This window comes from Anser anser (assembly GCF_964211835.1).
Source record: "Anser anser genome assembly, chromosome: 5".
In the NCBI taxonomy this organism is placed as follows: Eukaryota; Metazoa; Chordata; class Aves; order Anseriformes; family Anatidae; genus Anser; species Anser anser.
Window position 1 is genome coordinate 1,238,578 of NC_139725.1, and position 25,268 is coordinate 1,263,845.

Sequence of the window (25,268 nt, forward strand, 5' to 3'; positions counted from 1 at the left end):
GTGAAATTGCTGTCAGACACTTATCATGCAATTCGCACAATAATTAAAATAGAGTCATGTAATTAATTGCATTCCTCCATACAGAACTTTTCCAAGAATTCACACATCAAAATAAATATACCCCAAATATCACAATGTGCAGTGTATTTATTCACTTAGGTGCACAGAGCCTTGAGCTTCAGAGAAATACTTGTAAGTAGACAAGGCCCTCTGTTCAGCTGACCTGACAGGCATCTTTTCCTCCATCTGGAAATCCAGCACACATTATAGTGTCACCTTGGATGGGTTTCTTTAAAGATGACAAAGCTCTTGAACATTCCTTCCTATTCAGAATTGGTAGATTGACTTCATATAAAACTTGAGGGAGTACTCCATCTGAAACAAAAAAAAAATGTTCATAAGAAATGCTGAGAGATGAACTTAATGTCACTGCTAATACACAAAGAAAAACACATTGGAAACTTGCTCTGGGCCATTTTATGTTTACAAGCATGTTTTGATAAACATCCAGTTTTGCATACATAAGCAATTTTACTTGAATAAACTTCAAAGTGTCTCCAACATGAAATACGGGTCTGTGTACTCTAGTGATCCATCTTGAGGTAATTCACAGGTAGACATAAAAGCTAGCAAAGATCCCATTTTGAGATTACAATTCTTATGACCAGTTTATCATTTCTTCTGGGCTGTCTATAGCCTATATAAAGAAGCTCTTAGCTTCAGAAATAAGCTAACACTGCATGTTGGGACAGACATAATTTTCAAGTAAATATCTGAAACCAAACAATATGGTAAGAGAATGTTTGCTCATCTGAAAATAACTACCTGCTACACAGATACAAAGTTGCTATACAAGTCCTTGCCCATTGGCAAGAGAAGGATGAACAAAGGAAGCAAAGACTGACACAGCCAATGTCAATGAAACTACAAAGTCTAAGAACAATTCCAGTGACTTACTCTCATTTAAACGTCCCCAGCCGCAAGTAGTACAGACATATCCTGCTTCAAACTTTTCACCTGGATCAGGAAGACATGCTGGCAAAACTGACGAACCTGCCACACATGGACATGAAGTTTCTGGATAAATATTTGAAAAAGTAACAACAAAAAAGTACTTTATTTTTCATCTAGTTCTTTAAAACTAATTATTTTTGTGGTGTCTGAAATATTAATCAGGCATTTGACAATTTATCCTTGCTTTTTCTTCTTCACATTTCCCATATTTAACTATGGTCTTACTGAAGTTGAAGGCTCCATCTAGCTTCAGAAGTGCAACGTCGTAGTTCATCGGCCTTCTGGGGTCAAAGTTTGGATGCTTAATGACATATTTAACGGGGAGTGTCTGCTCTCCATTCTCCCTGATCCTCAAATCATGCTCTCCTGCAGTGACATTCAAATACTCAAGTACGTTCCTGCAGAAGAGCAAAATAAAAATTCAACTATAGAATCTTCAAAACGAAAGTAAAAATGTAGTTGTTTATAAACAGAGAAGTTATTACTACTGATACTTAATACCTTTCATCTTCAGATTTTAAAGCATTTAAGATCTACAGTCAATATGCATGCCCTACAGTAGAAATTGAGAGATAAAACAACCGAGAGAAATACATTTTGCTACACTCCTGATTGTGTTTAAGAGGTTCGCTAAAGACCCAGCTCCTATTCTTGTGTTTAAAAATGTTTGATCACACTGCATTTTCAGAGGATGGAAAATTCGAGTATAGAGAAGTACAAAAAAAAATAATACCACTTTTCTAGCATTCTCTGTTTATGTCTTAAAACGTAGTGAATCCTGCTTCGGGGTTCCTAGTACCAAATCAAAATGTGCAGCAAGGAAACAAACAAAAAAACAATCATGATGAACTTGCTATTCTGCTTCAGATTTATTCACCAACTTGATGAATTACTTTTGTGTCAGGAGGCTTTATGCTGATTCAGGTACTGCCCGTCCTTCTGTAATTAATAAAAACTCTCCAGTTATTATTGGCTAATTTAACCAAGATGTGGTCATATACTATTTCTGATACAGATCAAATGTAAAATTCTAAGTGATCCGTTAGTACAAAGATTCAGTATTAACTGTCAGGGAATTAGAATGTAGAATCTCAGAATCTCTGTGAAGCCACAACAGAATCAGGACTGAAACCTTGTGTTTTGTTTTTGTTTTTCAACTAAGGCTGAATGTCATTAATGTCATCAGCATGCAAGAAATCAGTACTGTGTCCATTCACCATTTAATTGCACCTATGGTGCTAGATGCTACCTGTGAAAAAAAATATTGCAATCACCTGATAATTATAATTAGGTTATATCTATATTAGATTTTTACCTACTCTTCCAAAATCAGTCTTCATCTCACTTTGTAAGGCTATTTTATTCTTAGTTTTGAAACGTTCAAAGGTGGTTTTTTTTCCTCCCTTCTTGTTAAAACATGGAAAATATTGGTTACACATGAAAGAGCAGTACCTGGAAGTAATCTCCAAAGAAAGATGCTACAGCACACACACTTTCATAATCAATGTTTTTCTGCACCTGCAACCTGTTCCTGAAATATCACATCCATACCTGTCTAAGATACAGTGAGCTGCTGTGACCACCCACTGAGCAGAAACAATGGTGCCTCCACAGAAATGCTTCTGCCTTCGTTTCAAGGAAACCTGTGTCACATAAAGAAGACTTTACAGATTCACATAGCTAAGGTACATGCTGCACTTCAAGCAAAGATGCTTTCACAGTACTCCTACTTTCCTTGAGACTAAGAGATGCTAAACCTTGCTGTTTTCATTGTCTATGACTTGGTACCCAGATAAAAGCATCTAAGAAATAATAAGAAATGCCAATTCACTGACTTATTCAGCATGCTGTAAAGGCTACTGGCTAGTCGCTCTTTTTTCCTTTGTAGGTCACTGGGAACACCGCAGAGTCCTTGACATCTATTCCATAACCTTTATTCAGTTTGTAAGCTTAAATCACCAAGCACCATGAGGTACCCTCTTCTGAAGTGCAAATCCATGATGCCTGACAATGGTTATGGGTGTTGGGGTATCCTATTTCTGAGCAGTTTCGCCCATGCATCTTTACATAGACTAATCTAAAGATGCTCTTTCAGAATTAATGATAAACAATATGCAAAGGTTTCTTAGAGAGCAGGACAGATTCATGTCCTCTCAGCCTGCTTCACTGCTTTTCATAAATGCAGGGTGGAGCTCAACAATATGTCATTAAGTGTCAATAAGCACAAAGTATACCAGTTTTCTTTTGTCATTTCTATGAATATGAAGAAAGCAAGGACTTTGTTCTGAAGATAAAACCTCATTTGTTTGTGCAAACCTGCCATGGATGTGAGCCTTGTTTCACCTGGCTCCCCCCAACAATCCGAGTGAAAAGGTTAAGGTAACTCCACGGATTTGTCTCATGAACTTTCTGCCCACACTTAGGATCTGAGGGATTGAAGGAGAAAAAGAAGGAATGATTTATTTTGGGTTGATGCTTTTCTACTTTTTAGCAGCATAAAATTGGAAGGCATGGCCTGGCACAGAGGCACTAATGTACAAAGTGTACATTTTGTACACAAATGTACAATTGTACACTAATGTACATTTGTGTACAATTACACAAATTAGTAAATATTAATGAAGGAAATGGAACAACTGCAATCATTGATTGTGCCAAAAAGAAGTATGCCCTGGATTGTAAGATATAAGACAATGTAAGAGAAGACTCACTATATTTTGTTTGCAGCCCATGGGTAACATGCTAAACCAGGACCTTCATTAACTTACTGCTAATTTGAGAGTATTTAATTTTATTTACTTAGTTATAAATCACATTTATTTAATTTTATTCATTCTGAATCATCAAGGAATCTGACAAAAGCTGCATAAGAATTACTTATTAAAAGTTAACTTTCAGTTACAGACTTGGATCTGGACAAAAGCAAACAATCAAAACCAGACAAGTTAGTCTAATGCTACCTTGTGCCTAGATCTACAAGCTCTCAGGGTTAAAACCCCACTGGGTGAAACTAACGCAGCTTCTTTATTTCAGCATTAACTCCTTTGCTTTTCACTGCGTATGAACAAAAGCTTTAGTACTTAGAAAACTCTTAAAGTTAGATGTGAAATTTTGATCCTACCTTTCTGAAGAACGAATGGTACAGCATGAAACTCTGTAATACAAACTATCCCCATCAGGAGTAACGGCAGCTTACCAGGGGCAATGTGCATCTTGGGGTGCTAAGTGATGAAGTGAAAACAAGAAGAGTTTTTATAGAGAAAAAGAAGCCCAACTATTACACCGCAGGAGAACAACTAATTGAAGTAGAAGTTACTCATTAATCTAGACATAGAGCACTTAACTGGACAAATAAGTTTTCCAAATTCACCAGAGCATGATTCTTTTATAATTCAATACTGGTATTTGCTGTAAAATAGTAGCTGAAATCCCCCCAGAACTTGTTTTTTTCAAGCAAAATGACAGAACCAGAAGTTACCATTGCACGCTCTTCTATTGACACTTACCCAGGCTAATTTGCACGCAGAACACACCTGAATAAAATATCAGTTGCTATTTGCGCTGACAATTTCTACAGCTCTTGAACAGGCAATACTTTGTATTTCCTGTATATTTTATATTTAGCCAGTTTCAAAGACCTCAGAAACATACCAAGAGATTATCACTTTGTTGACAGTATGCTGTGTTGTATGAGACAAAGATAGCTCCCTGTGTCAAAGCATCATTTTTCCAAAGGACTGGCGTTTACATCCCATTTTTAAAAGCAATTAAGGAGGACAGGGCTCAGCTTTTTAAAAATATTTCAGCTTTACTGCAGTCAGCAGCACCAGTCACTTTGATGACTAAGCTCCATTTTTTTAAAGCAATTTAAGTATGAGTCTCTTAGAAGAATATTTGAATCCTAAATAAAGAACACATTAGCAGCTAAATTAAGAGATTTCACAAAACAGAAACCGTAAGTTAAATTACCCTGTGAATTCATCACTTAAAACTTGTGTCTCATCAGTTTTAGCAGGTACTGCCTTAGAAATGACTGAATGAAGTGGTAATTACCATCAAAATATTATACAAACAATCATAAATCCATATGAAATATATAAGCACCAAGACAGACATTAAAGACATCGAGAGAATCAGCAGAACTAACTCTAGATGACAGAAGCAATAAGTTTCATTTGTACCAGAAAGGGAAAAGGATATTTATATCTTCAAACAAATAAATATTTATACAAGACAGGGAAAAGGATAGTTGTTTTTTTTTTTTCCCTTGGTTTAACTGGTTGAGATCCTCAGCTTTCCCTGTCTTTGTAAAACATAATTCAATATTTCCACCTTAAACTATCCCACAAGAAACATAATTTTTACATGGGAGATGCATTAAACTTTGAAGACAGAGAGATACGAGGTGAACAATACATGCATGTTAATACGAGTTTCAATTTTGAACAGTTTCATAAACATAACCTATTAAAAAATCTATTATTTCAAGATGCCAAGAGGAAAAAGCAAAATATATCTGCTTTTAAAATAATTTGCAACAGTAATGAAACAGCTTCTCTTTTTGTGGTTATCATCCCAATGGAGAAGACTTAGGTTTTTTGACTCTGCTCTGTCTCCCAAAGAAAACTATCTTATACCCAACCCTTCAGCCCCAGTCTACTGAATGTGTTCTATTATTTGACGAAGGATTTCACAATGCCTCCTACCCCCAAATCCTGCACCAGTAAACATCCCAACTATCATTTATGTATTTATTCAGTTCTAGGGTTTTGTTGTTCTTCTCCTCTGCCGGTCAGAGGAAACAGAAACAAGCCTTTACCCTGACTATGCAATTTCATAACAAGCAACTGAATACAAACCCTGTCGTGGAAACTGTTGCTTCTTCTGTTATCAATATACAGAACTTCTTAAGATTGCAGTTTTTCTACTGGTTACGCAGCAATCCCTAATTCTGCAGCTTCTGAAACCTGCATCACCCACATCGCTCCAAACAGACAGGACGAGCTGTAATCAAAAACTTTGAAGGCTGCGTTCTATCATTAATTCCTTTGTGACAAAACAGAAGTCCCAATCCCCAAAATCAGTTCTGTGTACTTTTGAGCTCTCTGGTTATCCACCACAATGACATCTCTTGGAATGATGCCATCCAACAGGATGATATAAAAAAAAGAAGAAACGATCTCAGCATTTTTAAGTGACACTGTGCAAACATTACCTGTCACATTACCAATGAGAAATAGAAATATCCAGCCCACTGGCAAACAGAGAAACAATCAGCTCATTTCAAATTTATGACAGTGAGGCAACACTTACTGTGCAGCAGCCAAAAAGGTCAGAAAGAAAAAGCACAGAATGGCATGTTCTGTACAATCTGCCCTTCATCTGGGATGACAAAACAGGAGTGCAGCCTTTCTCGTCTAACTATTCTTTGTTTTCCTCTTTCACTACTGATTTATCTTTCTCCTTCTGAAGCCGTTATCTTTATACTGTGTGCACAGACAGAGGCACCAATGACTTTATCTACTTTTCTCACTGGCTAGCTGCTGTTGCTCCTAAAACTTGCGGCTTTGGCAGGCAGCGCCGCCAGCATCGTTCCTGAAAGAAAGGCAAAGGTCAGATCTCAGACTTCATCTCCATCCACGCATGTGCTCCGAATCCCAGTGCAGAGCTAGCTATGTATCCCGTTAGCATCCTGTATCTTCATAGTAAGACCAGTCAAAGCCACTAAATCACCTGTTTTCCAAAATTACTGTGTGCTTGAAATCTAGATTTGATCCCCATTTTAGCAGGTAGATCCAGTCCCTAGCCACAGAATAACAGCACGAATCAATAACATTCGGTCTGCCCTGTCTCTTCTTTTGCTGTACATTTGATTTACAAACATTTTATTCTCCGTAGGATACAGCTTAATGCTGTAGAAATGTATATAGCTACTTCTTCCTATGAGGTTATTAAACAAAAAAAGTACAAATAAGTTTAAGACTGGAAGAAGGCAAAGAATATAGATAACATTCATTATCAGAACCTTCCAGAATGGTTGCTCGGTTCTTCTGGTCTGGGGGGGTGGTTGGGGCTGGTAGGAGGGAATGCAGGCTGCTGTTCAGTTAAGGTCAGTGGACCACTGACACGACCAGACCGAAAAATGTAAATACATAAATAAATCTCAGAAATTATTCTATTCTGACTAGAAAAGTTGTTTCATGTTGTTCCATCCATCCAAGAGGAAAGGTGGAAAATAACAGTGACAACGTGAAGTTTAAGAGAAGAAGAGATAAGGAGTGAAGGATGGAGGATGAGGATGGTAACATAAGCAGAAAATGCTGGTTAGTAATTAAGCTCTTAGAAGATCACTAGAAAAGAGATATTTAAATAGGAGATTTGTTTTGTTTTGAAAACACTGGCTTGTGCTTTTAAGGCTCACCGGTCATGTGAACTGTTTGCAAGGTCACTGCTTGAAAACTGGAAAACTTGTTCGATAAAATTAACAATTCTGTATTTTGTAAATGATATGGTTTAAATATTAAACTTCATAAATGTTATAATTTGTGTATTACATTTATGAATCCAGTAGTTCTTAACTGAAAACAGAACCAAATATTTTAATTAAGGTTCAATAGGAAATAAATGTATCTCAACTTTCCAAACTCATTTTTCAGCAATTTTAGCCTACTGTAATTCCAATTACTTGATTCAAATCATGCTTCAGTCTGATGTAACAACAAAATCAAGTTTAACTCTCATTATTCCATTATCGCCTAACATTTTCCCAAAGTAAAAGTAATTTAGATGCATATAAAAGACACCGCATGTAACCAGCACAAAACCAGTCACTTCATTTTTAACGTTCATAAAAACAAACCACACACAAACCCACACACGAATGGTTAACTTTTTGTTCACTTTTTTCAGACAAAACCTTCATCTTACTTCAGAGAGCAATGTATTGAAAAGCTGAAGGAGTTCCCTCCTTGAAATCATCCATTCCTAGAGTCAAAACGTTCAGTAATTCACCTACTCACAAACATCTTTTCTCCTCTGCCTCTGCAAATTATGTCTCATCTCAGAGCAGAACCATGCTTCTCTGCCATGTTATTATACCTTCAGCTTGGATTTACATGGCTGGGATTCGTGTACTTTTAGACCAGCAGAGATCATTCAATAAATTCGTTTGAACTCCTGCATACTACAAACCACAGAGTTTCACCTCAACACTCCCACATCAATCCTGCAGCTCCTAGTTCAGCTATTTTATGATTTATGATTATAGCTAAGCTTGGCAAACATTGCTGAAAAGATCTACAAACTAAAATTTTGCTAAATAATGCTCATAATGCTATCAACTCATTTTCCAGAAAGATTCATACCCATGTTTTTTCAGTTAGAACATTTTTAGGAAGCCAGATTTTGACTGAAAATTAAGCAAAGAAATATTTATAAAAAATGGCCAGAGATAAAAGTGTTCAGCAAGGACCATCCTGACCATTCTGAATCTATTAACAAAAACAGTGCTGATGATAGACTGCTACTCTACGAAGGACAAACTGTTAAAAACACACAAGGCAAGTTCTTCACAAGTGATAAGTATGTTTCCATTGTGCTTGTAGGTTCACAGTTGCTTTAAACCAACCCAAGTTCAGGCTGCTACCAAAAAGACAGCTGTGCCAATCTCCAAAAAAAGCCCCTGTTGCTACTATTCCCCTTGTGGTAGCCCCAGTTCTGGTCAGGCTGTGAGGAGAGCTGAATACTCTTCTTTTTTTAATGTAGCTGGATTTGATTTTATAGCTGGATTGGCTTCTTGATTAAAGCTGTTACTCAAAAATTGAATGTTTGTGCCAACACAAAAGAGGAGGAATGAATGCATGCATTAAACAGATCAGTTCATTCTTTTTGATTGCAACCTCCACTTTTGATTGCAACCTCCATAATTAAGAATACCTAAACCAACCATGAAACTGAAGCCAGACTGGACTTTAGACATGATATTGTCCTAAAACCAGACTTAAGAGTTTTCAGTTCTGTTCTAAGCTTTGCCACGACCTCCTGTCTGGTTCTGGTTAGCAAATACATCTAAGCTGAACATTCTGCAATATTTAACTCTCAACTACCACACTCTGGGAACTAAAAAGTTCTTTTTCTTAGAGCATGAAGATCCCTGAAAGGACAAAGCATCCTAATACATTTTTAGCAGCATAACAAAAGTTAAAGGGCACGGTCACCCTGTATCTCCATAGCTCCAACAGTATAGTTGCTACCACCCCTGCACAGCTTACACCCACTCCTCATCCTCCCAAGTATTAGTCAGCCCAATATATCAAATTCCCTTAGATACAGACTACTTTCTAAGACTTCTTTCTAAGACTTTGTGTTCATCATTTCCTCCCCCGCTACCACTGAGCTCCCATTACAGCCTTAAGCACAACTGAAAGGGCCAGTGTTCTTGCCTCACAGAGAGACATTTAGTTATGTTTTATTGCTTCTAATTAACTAAGGCAAGGACTCAGAGGGAGCAGTAAAACAAGAAAGGTTGGCTTTTGATAGTGTCTTTACTTTAACTTGCTACACCCTTCTAAATTCTTAAGTTGACCTGTCAAGGCACAAAACAAAGCTCACAATAGCAAGAATGTTCAAAAGAGTACTTGGTAGAATAAAAACCCACAGAAGAAGTGACCCAAAACTTTATTTCTCCGGAACATTTAGTCTTTATTTCAAACTTCTGGATGTGCATCAAAATCTATTTGTGTTTCCTGTGCAAAGAAAAAGTGCAACTTCAAAAGAAAATGCATTAAGCTTTTTTCCATTATGCAAAGCAAAGCGGAATAGTTGCTATACTAGCCAAAAGTGACTGGAAACCAAAAGAAACAACACCTGCTAGCATTTTCCCATTTTTCACAGTAGCTCTGTTATTCGTGCTCTCAGAACTCAGCAGTATATGAGTATCGTAGATGTACACTCAGTTACTTGTATCTGTAATGGATAATGCTGTGAAATACATTTTCCCTCTGTAGCTAAGCCTTCTAACTGATGATGATTTTATCCTTCAGAGTAAACAAGATCAAAACCAACCAAGATGAACAATGTCAACAAATGCAAAAATACTGCAGACTATAAAAAGCATGACATGTTAAGAAAGAGGCCAAAGCTTTCCTTGGATAAAGTCCAGCCTTAGACCTAGGGCATAACTGATTAATTGGTAAAGGACAAATGAAGAAAGGGAACAAAATTTGGCTTAGCTTAAGTATTTGGTCAGAGTATCTCAAAATGCTTCATAAGAGAAGATCAATACTACCCTTTTTTAGCTAAGGAAAGACTGCCGTATGTACTAAGGAAATCAGTGCTAGTCAGAAGTACCCTCGTTGCTTACCTCCCAGACATATAGCATCCCCTCAGGAAAGTATTGTTACTAATGAAATACATAGTCCAAGAACAGTGGAAGCTCCTCAGTGTAAACCTAAAACAAATGTAGGAACACTAAAGCATTAGTTTCATGCAACTGTACTACCATATGCTGAGCTAACATACTAGTTTTTACTGTTTTTTTTTTTTTTTTGGTTGGTTGGTTTGTTTCTTCCTCCTCTGCAGGCATCTAGAACTTACACTTAGCACCCTCTCACATCCAGAAGAACAAAGCCTGAAACGCAACGAACCTGAGCTCACAAGGCCTTGTACCACAGTTGTTATGAGCACAAAGGGCACGGGGCATCTCCCCACTCAGCAGGCATCTCAACTACAAGAGATAAATGGTTGACACTGAAGAAACAGGCCCTCCATTCCCACCAGCTGTCTCAGTCTGAAGTTTTGCACACATAAAACAGAACAAGGCCTAGAAGGAGAACATCTCTCATTAAATTGCACATCTCTGATTAAATTGATGCATGACGGACACATCATCCAAAATAAAGCCAACAAATAACTTAATTTTCAGAGAACATAGTGAACACACATTCTAAAGTCTGATTTTAACACTTGGGAAAAGGAGTTACAGCACTACAGTGCTAAGAAATATGCTCAAAATACACGACTGCTCCATCTCAGTCAAACAGTAATTAGATAAATTCTTGCATATTCTTTCAGAAGCATACTAAAGATAAATGTGTAGCACATTAGTGTGGATATGCTGCCAGTGTGATGTCTGTACTTCACATCACATCAACACGAGGACATAAAAGGACCACATTCCATGTTTCCATTAAGTCCAACATACTAAGTCTAAAACTCAGTATCATTGTGCAGCTGATTTCAGAAAGGGTATCACTGCTTTACCAGTGCAGAGGTGAAACAAAGTCCAAATGGTATGGTATTAGAGATGAAAGATTTGTCAAAGTAGCTTAAAATTCCAGGAGCAAGAAATCCTAAAGTAATCCATGTATTTGCTCCTGAGCAGTCGATGAGACAGCTTCCACTATTGCAGAAAAGTAGCACATAACCATGCTCTATGTGCTCTTGACCATGCTTGGTCTCTGTGGCTTAATAGCTTATTTTCAGGACCCAGTATGCAATGCAGTCAGCACAGGAAGAAGCAGAGAGCAGGGTAACAGCCTGCAGCTACTGGTTTAGACCAAGAGGTCCAGGAAGAAGAGAAAGGCAGAAGAAGCACGCCCAGAAAACCTTTTGTGCCAAAACTAGAAAGGCAGATTTTAAAATTTTAGGGGTAATTCTCAGACTGAAATCAGAGGAGGATGGTTGTTTTATTTGTTGCTGTTTTTTTTTTGGGGGGGGGGGGGGGGGCGCGTGCAGTAGGGTGTGGGTTTTTTTGGTGAAAGATGGCAGAAACTGCAGTTCCTGCATTTAAATAGGGAAATAGAGACAGAAAAGCCAGAGAAGAAATCTTTAACAGAGCCAGTAGACAGTTCTGTTTTTATCTCACACTGTCACAGTAACACAGGAATACAGGAAGTACAAGGAAGGTCAGCCCAAGCCCACAGAACAGGCAATTTAGTAGAGATGTGAAAAGTTAATAAGAACAATGATAAGACAAAATATAAAATTGTTTATTTATAATTTAAACACAGCCCCTTTCAGAAGCATCTGCACTCATTTATTGCTCTAGCTTCTACACATTAATACATACACAGTAGTCTCCATTGAAACTGAAGTAGGAAGTGGTATGTTCTGGCTTCAGCTCTGCCATAAGGTGGCAGAGCAACACCATTTCTGTCACAGGTGTAGTTGAGCTACGTGTGACAGCCTGATAGTTGCTGCAAGCATGCAGCTATGAAAGTATCCATAGAAAAGTTGTTTCCCTCCTGTACTGCTATTGGTTGTGCAAGACCAACCTCATTTAAATCCAGTGAAATATCTAAAGTCATGTCAGATCTAAAGTCATGTCAGACTGATCAGAAGTCTTGTTCATAATCCTAACAGACTTTCAAAGAGTCAGTTCTAAACTGTTTCCATGACAGCAGAGAGAATTTAAAGAAAACCAAGAAGCCTAAAATGCTATCTAATCAAAAGGAAAATTACTACAAATAACAGTGACACAATCAACACAGCTCTTCCTACATGATTTTTGTATGGCTTTGCCAGTTTTGTATCTTACCCTTGCTGACTGCAAGTGACAGTCATTTCTGAATCATTTCTCCCCTTGACAAGTCTAAGCAGGATTCATCCTAGCATGTTGATAATCCTAGCATGTGGATATGCACTGATACAGCATTGGCTAAGTTTCCTGGAATTGTTTAAGTTTTAGCTAGCTTGAAGTTTCCTAACTGGATTAACATGCTTACTTTCCCACTTCTGTAACTAGCCCTCTGCCGCCAAGAAGCAAAGAAGCAGCAAGCTGCTTCTACCACTACAACCACCTGCAGTATTTTCTGCCACAGGGCACTCACTACTTAAGTATTATCAACCAGCAATGGAACTACTACTTCTCCCTTTTAGTGAAACATGCTGCGCATGCTGTGCTGCAGTACATACCACACAGGAGGATTAAAGAGGGGAAGTACAAAACCCTTCTAATAAAGCCAAGGAGACAGATTCCCTGTCTCTGCAGCAGTAGATGTAGCTATGAGTACAAAAAAGGAAATTAGAAGTCTGTCTTACAAGATATTAAGTGGTTTAAGTGTTTTGGATATGTAAACAACAACTGAGGTCTTTGCAAAAAGAATTGTGGAGAGATGAGGCAAGAAGAACCAGGAGCAAGAACTGGTATCTGGGATGAAGTCCATGTCCCTGCTTTTAAAAACAGGCAGAGCTGAGACTTCAGGTCTGTTACACACTGGGTAAGTGTTTTAATAAATGTCCTAATGAATTCAAGACAAACAGTGGTCTTTCTTTGGAAAGAGGAGCTTAGGGAACACTAGAAGAAGCATTTGAGTACGCTGAGGCTGCTGAACAGCCAGTAAATACAGAGAGCTTCCATCAAATACTCTGGGTGCAATATGAAAGAGTTAAATACTGCAGCTACTAAAATGTTTTGTACACCAGAAGTGTGATCATGCATGCTGTGAAGAGATGACATGGATGTACAGCCATTCCATCTCCACCCCGCTTTGGAGGGGGTGAATTTCAGCTGTCTCAGCAAGATTTGACAGATGCCAGAGTTTGAGGGTTTAAATTACTGCCATCATATCTGCAATGACAGGCCAGAACAAGCTCCAAGCAGCACATGGCAACAAGATGATCATAGGAGATTCTTAATAGCTTAAGAAAGTTAACTTTAAAGGAGTTCCTTTAAAGGAGTTCCAGTGGTGATATGAGACCTTAGTATGACAAAAACTGAACCATATCACTGGTCGATTCTGTTAAAGCACTACAGTCAAAAACTGAAGGCCTTTAATGAACATCACAACACTACAAAAACCACATTATGTTCAAAGTGGCATTTGCCTTTAATCAGCAGACGTGATATTCCACACAATCAGCAATAGTTTAAGCAGCAAAATTCTTTCTACACAGAACAACTGAAATATAGGCCACGTAAGGTTTAATGTCAATTCTGTCTTCAACTTACAATATTTCTGGAATAATGCTATGTGGCAGTAGGAGACCAGTTCGTACATTTATTACAAGCTCAAAACGATGTGAATTCAACCAATACAGAAGCAGTTTTCAGTTAGAATAAGCAACTTTTATTCTTAAGTTGATCTTAAGGAAGAAGAGGAGAGGCGATAGAACAAAAACACCCACAAATTCTGTACATGCTTGACTTACACTTCATTGCCATAGGGGTCTGCCACACATTTGTGAGCAGCACCATGCTGATCATGCAAAATCTCTGGCCAATTCTACAAAAAAACTAGACATCAAACACTAACTCCCTACAGATAAACAGCTGAAGAACACTGAGTGGCAATGTTTCTTTTACAACTTTGTACATAATGCAACCCTTTTCATGTAGGAAAGTGCCATGTCAAGCCCACAGAACACTGCAGCTCACAAATACTGCAGAATACTGTAGTTTTGTGCCACTACGTGCTAGGTTACATTGAATTACAGTACATCACTTGCTGCACTGTTCCTTGCCCTAATGCAATATGCATAGGGTTAGATCACTAATTCATGATTCAGGAACTTTCTGCCTTCTTCAGAACAGAGGTCAGAGGTAAGCTATAGCTTTTGTTATTTTCTCATTCAACAAAGAATGTATATATATATGTATATATATCACTCCAACTGTGTGTGTACATATGTGAATGGATGAACAGAAATGGGATAGGCTAGATAAACCTGTAACCTAAGTATAGCAAATTTCAGTGAGGCACATCTTAAGCTCCAGAGTAAGCAAAAAAAGTTTCCTGACACTGAAATCATATGGAGTTGAAAACAGGTGATGTACCAGGGCTGTGGGCTAAACATCAGAAGACAGCTAATGGAGTCACTGCCATTGACATTCAAGTAGATATTACAAATAGGCAACCCCATCAGGTTAGCAGATTTTGCATGCTTTTCTCCACCAAAACAAACAGAGCCATTTTCTTCCCACGCTGTTTTGACTATTTTAGAGTTCTTCCATGCACCTAATATATTCTTTGGAGTCCTGAACTGTTGCCATGTGCAAGACAGCAAACCAAAAGGTTTCTGTAGTTTCAGCCCCTCATCTCACTTTGCCAGAAGGATTCCAGATTTAAGACCATGAAGAGAATAATTCAACTAGTGTCCAGCATCTTCATTGTTACAGGCAGTAAAGAATCATGCAAGAAACTACTGGTTACTTAACAGATGTGTTCACCAAGTCATTTCTAAACCCAAGATAAATCAGTGTGTTTGACACTGCTGTGCCACACATCCAGTCCATAGGACAGGCTTTAACACTGAGAACAAGAAACTTCCAGTTACATTCCAGTTTTCTGTCCTTTCACAGACCTTCAATTGTGAGCTGTGTTTAGCCTAGATTCTTCTGCTTCCTAGAAAAAAATAAGCTTGAAAGGCACAAAACAACTGCTTAAACTTCACAGATGTGGAAAAACATTGAGAACAGGATCTAGAAACACTTCAGCTTAAAGACTTCTTAAAATTGAGATTTTTTTTTTTAAGTTACCCTCATTCATTCCTCACATACTCATGTTGAAATATCCAGTTTCCTGTACAAAGCCCTATTATTAAAGGATATATTTAAATACAGCCAGAATTTCATCTCTCAGAATTAACTTTGCATGAGTGGCCACTGCAAAGGTTAGAAGAGCACAATGGCTAAATTAACTTAGAATCAGAGAGAAGAAAAAAACATCAATTCAGAAACACTGTAACATCACTCTTATGTTGCACATCATTTTATACACATTGACCATTTGATCACCCAGAAGTGTCAATATCTGAAACTCTCCAAGCTCAGAGGCTAACTATCTTGACTTCCTATCAGAACAATCAAGCCCACAGAAAGCTCCATTTTGTCACAGCTGGAATACTTTGTGTACACAAACTCCCAGCAAGCACTGCAGCCTTCACTAACATGAAGTTCTCTGTAGTAGCTTATGATTCCTTGAGTCACAGAAGATACTTGTGGACTCAATGTTTGCTAGGCAAAGTCATCTGCTGCATTGTGGCTTTAATCAGCCATCAGCCTCAAACAGCATTTGAGCTGTGTTGTTTGCCTGCTTGGTCATTTTTCCTCCCTCCTCTATTGGGAAAGTTACCTTTAATCAGAACAATCCTCTTCCCCAAAAAGAAGTTTAGAGTGCGCATGTGCATGCGCACAAAAACTTGAAGAGAGTTGGCTTTGCCATGTAAAGTATCCATGATGCAAAATCTGTTTCAAACCTCTCAGAAGACCGTACTCCCTCTTTTGGTTCATGATCCCGCAGTTGAGATCAGTGGCAGCAAAATCAGGCCTGGTCAAGTTCCACCCTGAAGGCAGGCAGCAGACCTGGAGTTTACTATAGAAACAGTTTTGTAACAACAGAGGCTTGGAGCAACCTCGCAAAAATATAAGCAACTTGGAGCCAGACATCTGAATTTCTCACCTCTGCAAAGCAGGACATTCACAGCCATGCCAGCTGTTAAGAGTGTAAGTATTACCATGTAACAAGAGATGAACAGGTATATGAAACAAAAAATTAAATACCTGTCTCAAGGTATCCAACACCAGGGAATTCTGTTACACCAAGCAAGTCAGACAACAGTCTTAATACTGCATTACTACTGCAGTGGCTGATATTTGTCAGAACACACATTTTCAAAACAGAGCACACAGTAATTGCCGTTGACATGCACTCAGTCTATTTATCACTGCTTACCTAACAGTTTGCAGTGCAACAACAGTCCATTGTATGATCCCTGTTTTAAAACCTTCTCCTTTAGCATGCTGTCTCAATACAAAGGAATTGCCAGTCCACAAACTCACTGAAGCAACAGCATTTGCAATATCATTATTGTTGTATCAGCACTTTCACTCAGCTTCTGCTTAGATGTATATTTAAATTGCTCTAAAAATTAATCCTAGAATACAGCTTCTACAGAGCTGTAGGAAAAAATAAAACTAACACGATAGACACACACAAGGTGTGCATGTGCAGTTACAAGCTCCCAGGTTGTTTTCATTAACTGGCAGCAGGAAAGTGTCTTTCATGGATTGCAGCTGAACTTGCTACTCTTCTCTCACCTTTCCATTTATTGCTACCTGCTTAAGCACGTAGCAAGTGTTTTTAAAATTCTGATAGACTCCATACAGGTTTACTTACTATTCATCAAACATTCAAACCCAATGGTAAATAAACTAGGGCCTACATATCTTACTGCAGTCAAAAAAAGTAGTTCTTATTACTTGCAGCTTTTAATATTTCCAGGCTCTAATACTTTCTTATTCAAAATTCAATTGTCTTGGAGCAGAACTTATCAACATTACATGCATCAGTCTCTATATGCAATAGCTAATAATGCATCATAAAAATACAATGATACTGGTCTGAACTGCATACTACACTTAATATACCTATGATGATAAACCTCTTAGTTCTGTAAAGCAGTGAAAACCCTCTCATACACCTTGCACTGCAAACATTTAAGACTTTGCTAGAGATCAACACTGAAAAGCCATTCATATATGTATACACATGCTTAGAGTTCAGACAAAAATAAGGAAGTCATATTTTAGAGGATGATTTTTATTTGGAAATACTTAAGTTTGGGCTAGTATTTTAGTCACTAATGACATGGACGTTGTTTAATTGAATTAAAGCTAGAGCTTTCTGCCAAAATCACAATGCAGCAGGTATTGTCCATACAGTGCTAAACTTCAATTTATTTGAAAAATACTGACTGTATAGATGACTTATTGCAGTACTTTTAAAAACCCTATAAGGGCAGACATGCATCACTTACAGTCTTTTGAAGCAAGACTCCCTCCTAAAGAAGTTAACTGCCAAGTAAGAGATCTGGGATCTGTTTCTTACAGTTTCCAACAACTAATCTTCATAGTCATTCTTTTATTCTAAAGGAAAAAAAGGTGAAAGAACAGGGATGTCAGAAAATCTACTGTGATATTACAGTGTGAGTTCATAAAGACAATTATTATGTTGCTTCCTTAGAACACTGAACATTGCTCTTCTGGTGTGCTTATTAATGCACACAGTCCAAACTGATTCAGCAGTTAAATCTAAGCAGAGCATACCAGTTAACACCACATCTCTTCAGGTTACTTTAGCTCCAAGCAATCCCAGCCAGAGCCCAGAAGTCTGTTGATCAAAACCTACTGTACAATCCAAATTTCAACTACAGCCTTTTAAAGTTTTATTTTCCAAAAAATATTTTGGCAGAACAGAATTAAAAAGCCCAAGAAAAGTCATCCAACAGCAATTTTATTAATGAACTATGATCAGTTCCTGCATGGGTAAAATCAGTGTTCGAAATAACTTAGTAAGAGTATTTACTCTCAAAACAAATCTCATATTGTCCACCCTGAAAGAACAACAGTAGGAATATTTAAGAGCTGATTCATCATCCAGCTTCCATTTTAACTTGCATTTTCCACTTCTCCTTTGGACAAGTGAAGATATTACCACATGCTATACAAGTTTTATTAAACCAGTTGTATAAAATAACACTTTTTCTAACACTTCCCAATTTTTTCTTTTAAGCTCCTGTGCTTCTTACTTTCAAAAAGTAGCAGGGCAGAAGGCTTTAGAGTAGTAGTCTTGAGAAGTAATTTCTGCAATAAGGGTAAAAGGCTTCTTTCCCCTGCTTTGCTTTACATCAACATACTGGAGATACCAGGTGACAATCTGCGCTTCCCTCACTTCAGTTCTATTAACAAATCTATTAACATTTTAACATCTATTAATTGTGTATGCTTCAAAGGCCTTCTGTAGAAGATTACTGGCAGACACATGCTTAAGAATATTTAATTCTGCATCACAGCATCAAGTCAGTAGCCCAGAAGTTTCAAGTAATGCTGTGCCCAGGCCAACTTCATGTTTTCTCCTCAGACCAGAGGGTGCTCCTTCATACAGAGAAAGGACACCAGACTAGTGCAGTTTTGATACAAGCCAGGTATCCAATAGTTCACACAAGTTACCACAGGCATTGTGTAATTAGCCTTCTAGTAAAGCAGCTAGGTTTTGAAAACAATGTTTGTTTCCTCCCTTATTTCCAAAAATAGTCCCTGATAGAACAGCAAAACAGAAGCCCTGAATAAAAACAGAGCAGAGAAAAACTGGCCATATATATGTTGTTCTTTATATGCATATGCATGAATATTGAGATGAGATGTGCACACATTTCACCTTTTGTGAATTTCTTAAGTTACTATACTATGCATGTAAATTAGTATTAGTTTTTGCATTGTAATTAACACAGGTGAGTAATACTTCAAAGAAACAAGACAACTCAAATCTGCTCTAAATCAAGTTCTGCCAAAGACTATTTCCAGGGAGTGTAAATAGAAGAGCAATAATCCAGAAGGCTTGACAACAGAAACTATATGTACTGCATGTATAGTTATTCACATAAAACCTAACAATTAAGAAATAGCACATTACACATCTGGACAAAAAGTCAAAAAGTCATTTTTCAGTATACAACATTTCACATTAAAAAAATGTTTTACCTTACAGACAGCTGACTGTGCACAAGAAATCACATCAGTATTTTTCTGGTGAACTACATCTCCACAGCCAGTCAAACTAAGGACGTTGAAGCACTGAACTGATAAAGGACTACTTAAAGGAAGTCATTTGCAGTCTATTTATTAGGACAGTTGAGCTCTACAAAACCCAAAATCCATTAAAAAAATTTGAATGCCAGCTAACACAATATAAATTCCAACAGAAAAAATTGCTGTCATATCAAAAGAGCTACACTTGCCAAAAGGCCTGCATTTGAGGACAAATGCTTTAATTAAATGCAGCAAAGTGGAAGAAGCAAACAGTCATTCTGGAAGCAACTATTTACATGCCAGTATGGAGGGGCATGTCCATTATGTGGAAAAGATAAAGAGGCAGATCAGAAAGGAGTTCACAGTTGGTCAGTTCAATCAAGCTGCTATTCGGAAGAACATCTCAGCCTTTTTCTGTTCTCCCCTTGTAGAGAAACAACACTCATTTGTGCTTCTGCCTTACCTGAAAGCCTGTGTCCATCTCCAGACCAACTTCCTATGGAACCTTATGAAACTGCTGATGGAGACAGTAAGCAAAAGCTTCTAAAAGTGAGAAGATGCAGCAGCAAACAACCTTGAAGATCACAGAATGAAAGGAATGGGAAGCAAACCGTGCAGAAAAACTAACAACAGACACTTTCAGTTGAAAGTAGTGGCAGCCCACTCTTTCACCAGGACTGGAGACCCAGGTGGGCTTCTTGTTCCATATCAGAGCCCCAGGCATTTAATTACATGCAATGCCTGTGTCTTTTTACAAAAACAGATGCTAAGTACCTGTTCTAAACTCTCCCACCTGGGTTTCTCAGACAATCTGTCATAACATAGGAGCCATCCAATGCTTTCATTGGTGGGAAGAAGAATTAATAAATAGATGTCCTGAAAGAGATTTCATGCTTTAAATATTATAATCAAGACACAAGTCATCATCCTCACTTATGTTTTAACAGGTCTTGGAGCAAAACATTCAAATGCAAAAACATTCACAGGTGGTAACACCACCTCAGGAGTTAGAAAGGGTATTACTTTAATTATACAGTGAGTGACACTGGCTTTCCACTTTGCATGGCTATTCTAGGTGTGTTGTTTTTTTCCTGCTCTCCCCACCACAGGTGATTGAAAGAGATGGCCTTTTCAGGCAAGCTATCTTACCATGACATTGCATATCCAGCTTCATATCCAGTTTACTCTAACAGATGTAAGACATAGAAAGGTTAATTACTAAATCTGGATGCCAAGCACCTGTGAAGCTACCATGAGTGAAGGGAGCATCTGTTTCAGATTCCCCATTCAGCTTAATATGCCAGCTAAAGTGATCACTGCTGGCACACAGGGTAATAACTTCTGATATTTCCACAAAAGAAAAACAAGAAGCACAAAATCTGAGTCTACAACAGAACGATTAAGATGAGAAGATTACACTTAATTCTAGAAGAAAAAAAGTGTCAAGGACTGATTTCTACCCCAACCCCCAATACTTACTTTCTGTTGTTGGGTTTGTAAGGAAAAAAACTAACAAAGTAACAGTAAAGTTCTAGTTGAAAAGAAAGTTATGATAGGTATTGGCACCATGTTTAAAGAGAAAAGCACCAACTGCTTCCATGTTCTGCAGCTCTGAATTTTTCCAGTATTTCTCTTCTATGAAGTTGGGTTAACAAGCTAAAAATAGTTTAGATATAGCTAGTTAGTATTTCCTACTAATGGTTTAACTCTCTCTCCATTCTAATAATGGAGACTGATCTAAAAGTGGTATCACTTAGCATTTGTAAAAGTCAAGTGTTCTTTGCCTCTCTCTAACCAAACGTTTTAATAAAGAAAGTCTAACCAAAAGTTTTTATAAAGAAAGCCTTCATGGAATACTCTTTGAATGTGCATATATAGATGCTAAGCACCTATTGGTTCTGAAATGCAGAAACTACATGGCACAAAACAGCACTGAAGTAACTAATTCATCCAGAAACTGACTTACTAGCCTAAGAGCAGCACATTCCTATTAAAAATGAATAGGCTTGGTTTTATATTGGAGTCAGGGAGTGGAAGTTACATTGCATGTTTTTCTTTCCAAATCAAATATTTAACAGAGGAAAAACACAGGTGTCACTGATAAGGAAAGATTAGTTGTAGCTTAAAACCACACACATGGATAGAAAAGTAGAGGGATCTGCTCTGCTAAGTGACCATACAAGCATATAATTTAAACTGATATTTGTTATCAGAGGAACTAGAAGTCTTTCATTTGTTTCCAAGAGTCAGAATTTAATATTTTCTTAAAGAAACAAACCAGCCAATTTCCCCATGTGTTCAGTGCCTGGAATTAATGAAGCGTTTACAATCAAAAGCATACAATTTTTTAATCTCAATAGGCCTAGCACTATGGCTAGGGTCACTCAACTGAGTGGGTGGCAAGAGCATAGGAACCAATGGTAGAACTTGAGTGGGGGAAGGAACCAAAGAAGCCAAAAAAACCACCCCCTCAGAAATGGGAGAGTAAAAATCCAAACACAGAAGCAACCTATGGGATTGTCATTCATACAGTATGATATAGAGACAAGTGATGATTGTGAGTCCTAAGTTATCTACTGTTAAATAGTTGATTACAGACAAGTGCTCTGACAACAAACAATGTAGTGGGAAATGATTTTATGAGTCCTTCAACATCAGATTAGGTCTTTTACTTGCAGTTTTGGAAAACATCACATTAACAGTCAGAATAGCATTTTGTTGATTCACAGTTTACTCTGTGAAGGCTCATCAGATTCAGGAGGATTGTGCTGTTCTGGCCTATATTAGGCTTGAATCCTTTTCCTAGTTACTATGCACAAAACTCTGAAAGTATGTGTTGTGTGCTTTATGCAACAAAAAGCATCTCTGATGAAAATTGGGAGGGCCTGTGTGAAACTGAAAAGGTAAGATGGATTTGAAAGATACAGGCAAAAAAAGCTAGACTAACAACTGAATAATTATACTTACCTATTAATTTACAATTTAAAAATTAAGTGTGTTGAACAAGATGTTCTTGAAAGAACATAAAGCAAGGAAGTGTCCAGTACAGCAAATGGATCTGGAAGTGTCCATTCTCCCTGCTAAGGACTTACAGTAGATACCAAGATGTCTTGTTCTAGCCTACGCAATTTGTTCAAGATTAGTTAGCTCCTTGAAGTACATGACATTTTTTAAAGCCCATTTGAAAAGATATTGCATAGGACTGGTTAATGTGTGTTTGAGGAACACACTGCTGCCTTTTATGTCATGTAAATAAACTTGCAAGAAAATTTCTATGCCATAAATTGCAAAGAAGATCTCAGCTTCCACAGACTCTGCAGGCTTCCATGTACTGTAAGCAATATTGTAAACAGAAATATCCTTAGCTGCTGTCCCTTAACTTGGGATGACTACTGTCCTAGGAGAGTATATTAAGTGAGAACCTACCAGATGACAGACTTACTCAGACTAAGAGTTAACTTCTGCTCTCTGATTTATCTTCTTGGACAAGAAGCTTTATATACAATGCAAATTATGATCCACGTAACAACAGTGTCAATACAGCCACAATGCCACATACCTATTAAAATGAGAACAAATACTGACAGTTGAATGATGGGAACAGCCTTAATACTATTTCCTTCCACTTCCAAAGGATATATTTCTCTCCACCCTGCAGTATGACTGCTTTTGAGGAGACCCTGTTTATTTTAAACATTTGCCTTATGATTCTGAATCTAAGAAAATACCTATAATAGAGGAAATCATGCCTCCTAACTTCAGATTCTTGAATTCCACCTTAGTTGTGTGTCTAAAACAGTAACTATTTGTGTCTCTAGACATCCAGTTCTGAGATAATTTCATCAGAAATGAAGGAACAGATGAAATATGGAACTTCATAAGGATAAAAATTTTCAGGTACATGACACTGTCTTGAATCTGAATTAAGGGTAACATGCTACTTATAGTGGCTAAGCATTAAATAATTTGCACTGAAGTGCAATTAGTAAATCAGACTTTTGTCAACAAAAGCAAGAGCACAACTACTTTCTGACCCTTCTGGTAGGAGGCTGAACTGCTGTTTCTACAGTACAGATAGAACTGTCCCGTATGTCCTTTGTATGCCATACCTTATGAGCCAAGAGCAATTGAAGATTTAATCCTTTTCCTACATCCAGAAAAGGTTAATCAAACAGTGGTTTTTAACTTTTCACTTCCTCAAAGAACCTTATGGGAAGTTGATAATGATTCAGGATAAAAGTTTATGCTTTAATTTTCCTTGTGTCCATAAAAAACAATTAATAGGTCTTGCTTCTACACCAGGATTTTTTTTTTTTGGAAGTGATTGTAACTACAGAATTACCACCCTGAAAAAAATAAAAACCAATTAGATTGAAATTAAAGGCTTCTGGTAATAATCAATACACTTGCGATTAATGAATATAGCTGAATTAAGAGCACACACATACAGAAAAGCCATTCAAAGCTGTCACTGCTCAATATTCCAGAAAAGCCAATTGTATAATTACCAGTGAGTCATAGTGGTTGCAAAGCAAAGAAAGCCAAAGTATGTATCAACTATGCACTGAAGCTCCAGGATAGCATTAGAGAAGACAACAAATATCTAAAAAGCAGCACAGGGTTAAGTTTATGTCAAGATGACAGAAGTAGCTCAGTTTGGTTAAGTCGCCTTTAACTTGCAATCATCTCCAGACAGAAAGGAAGACAAAGGTGTCTGAAGAAGCTCTAGAAAAAGAAAGCAAGAAAACCTAGAATTTAAAGAGTGAGACCTGCTGACTTTAGTGTTTAAGTTTACAGTTATAGTATATATTAAAAATTGGGGTAGACAACTCATATTAGCTCCTTTAGAGCTGTTTTAAAATTTCTATGGATTTATTCAAATACACAATGAATGCCTCCAAACAAATCTCATATGTCAGCACAGAGTTGGACAAACAGCAAAACACATTTTAATGCAACCCACATTTTTCCTGAGTAGCCCTTCTCTGGTTACTGTTTCCCTTCTTTTTGTCTGCTCATCAGATTGTGAAATATGTAAAAAAAAAAAGTATTATGAAGAGTTATGCTTCCCAACACTGTACAGAATACTTCTCAGATTCAAGTTACCACTATCAGCCTGTACATCATTTTTGAAAATACATTATGTAATACTGTACTACACAGAAAGGGCAAAATGTTTAACAGCACAAAACATGAGGGACAGCACCTTAAGGTTGTTATCCATTAAGTCTGAGGATTCTGAGAAAATAACATTTTAAACAGAAGCCAGACTAAGCCACAGCATTTAGGTAATAACAATGGTACTTTCCTCTGCCTCACCACAAAATGTAGATGCTACAACAGCTGTGGTTTCTTGCAGTTGTTGAAATGGTAATCCACAAGCTACTGCTAAACTACAGTTCTCTTCTAACTTATGTGAAAAAGCACCTACCTATTTAAGCAAAATCGAAATTGATACTACAAGTGAGATGACAGTAATAGTAAGGAGAAAACTACCTGAAGTTCAAGAAGTTTCCATGACCATGCACCATGTGTTTCGTTATCACTTCATGAAGATTTAATTTTTTATCTTTTGATTATTTTTGGGTTGATTTGGGGGGGATGCTGGGAGAGAAAGGAGGTGTTGTTGGATTGCTTTTTTGAGTTTTAAATGCAATTTTAGCCATTAACTTCATTTTCCAAGTCTCTTGTAAGGGAAAGAACATGTTCATATATATGTATATTAAGA

At 37.5% G+C, this 25,268-nt stretch overlaps 1 protein-coding gene across 9 annotated transcripts in view; it reads right to left on the reverse strand.

The window, feature by feature from the left end:
* The window catches only part of OVCH2 (ovochymase 2), a 41,683-nt gene extending 16,484 nt beyond the window's left edge, over positions 1–25,199 (reverse strand). For 3 of the 9 annotated variants that reach the window (XM_083836697.1, XM_083836696.1, XM_083836703.1), the window contains exons 1-7: positions 6,328–25,199; positions 4,136–4,235; positions 3,331–3,440; positions 2,566–2,657; positions 1,240–1,412; positions 958–1,053; positions 224–375 (exon numbers count right to left, since the gene is read on the reverse strand). In XM_083836697.1, the coding sequence (XP_083692823.1) occupies positions 224–375; positions 958–1,053; positions 1,240–1,412; positions 2,566–2,657; positions 3,331–3,440; positions 4,136–4,235; positions 6,328–6,396 (792 nt within the window). In that variant the 5' untranslated portion in view covers positions 6,397–25,199. Of the gene's footprint in view, positions 1–223; positions 376–957; positions 1,054–1,239; positions 1,413–2,565; positions 2,658–3,330; positions 3,441–4,135; positions 4,236–4,520 lie in introns of all 9 variants that reach the window. The other 6 variants (XM_083836702.1, XM_083836695.1, XM_083836698.1 and 3 more) reach the window with 6 other exon arrangements.
* Between the last annotated feature and the right edge of the window lie 69 nt (positions 25,200–25,268).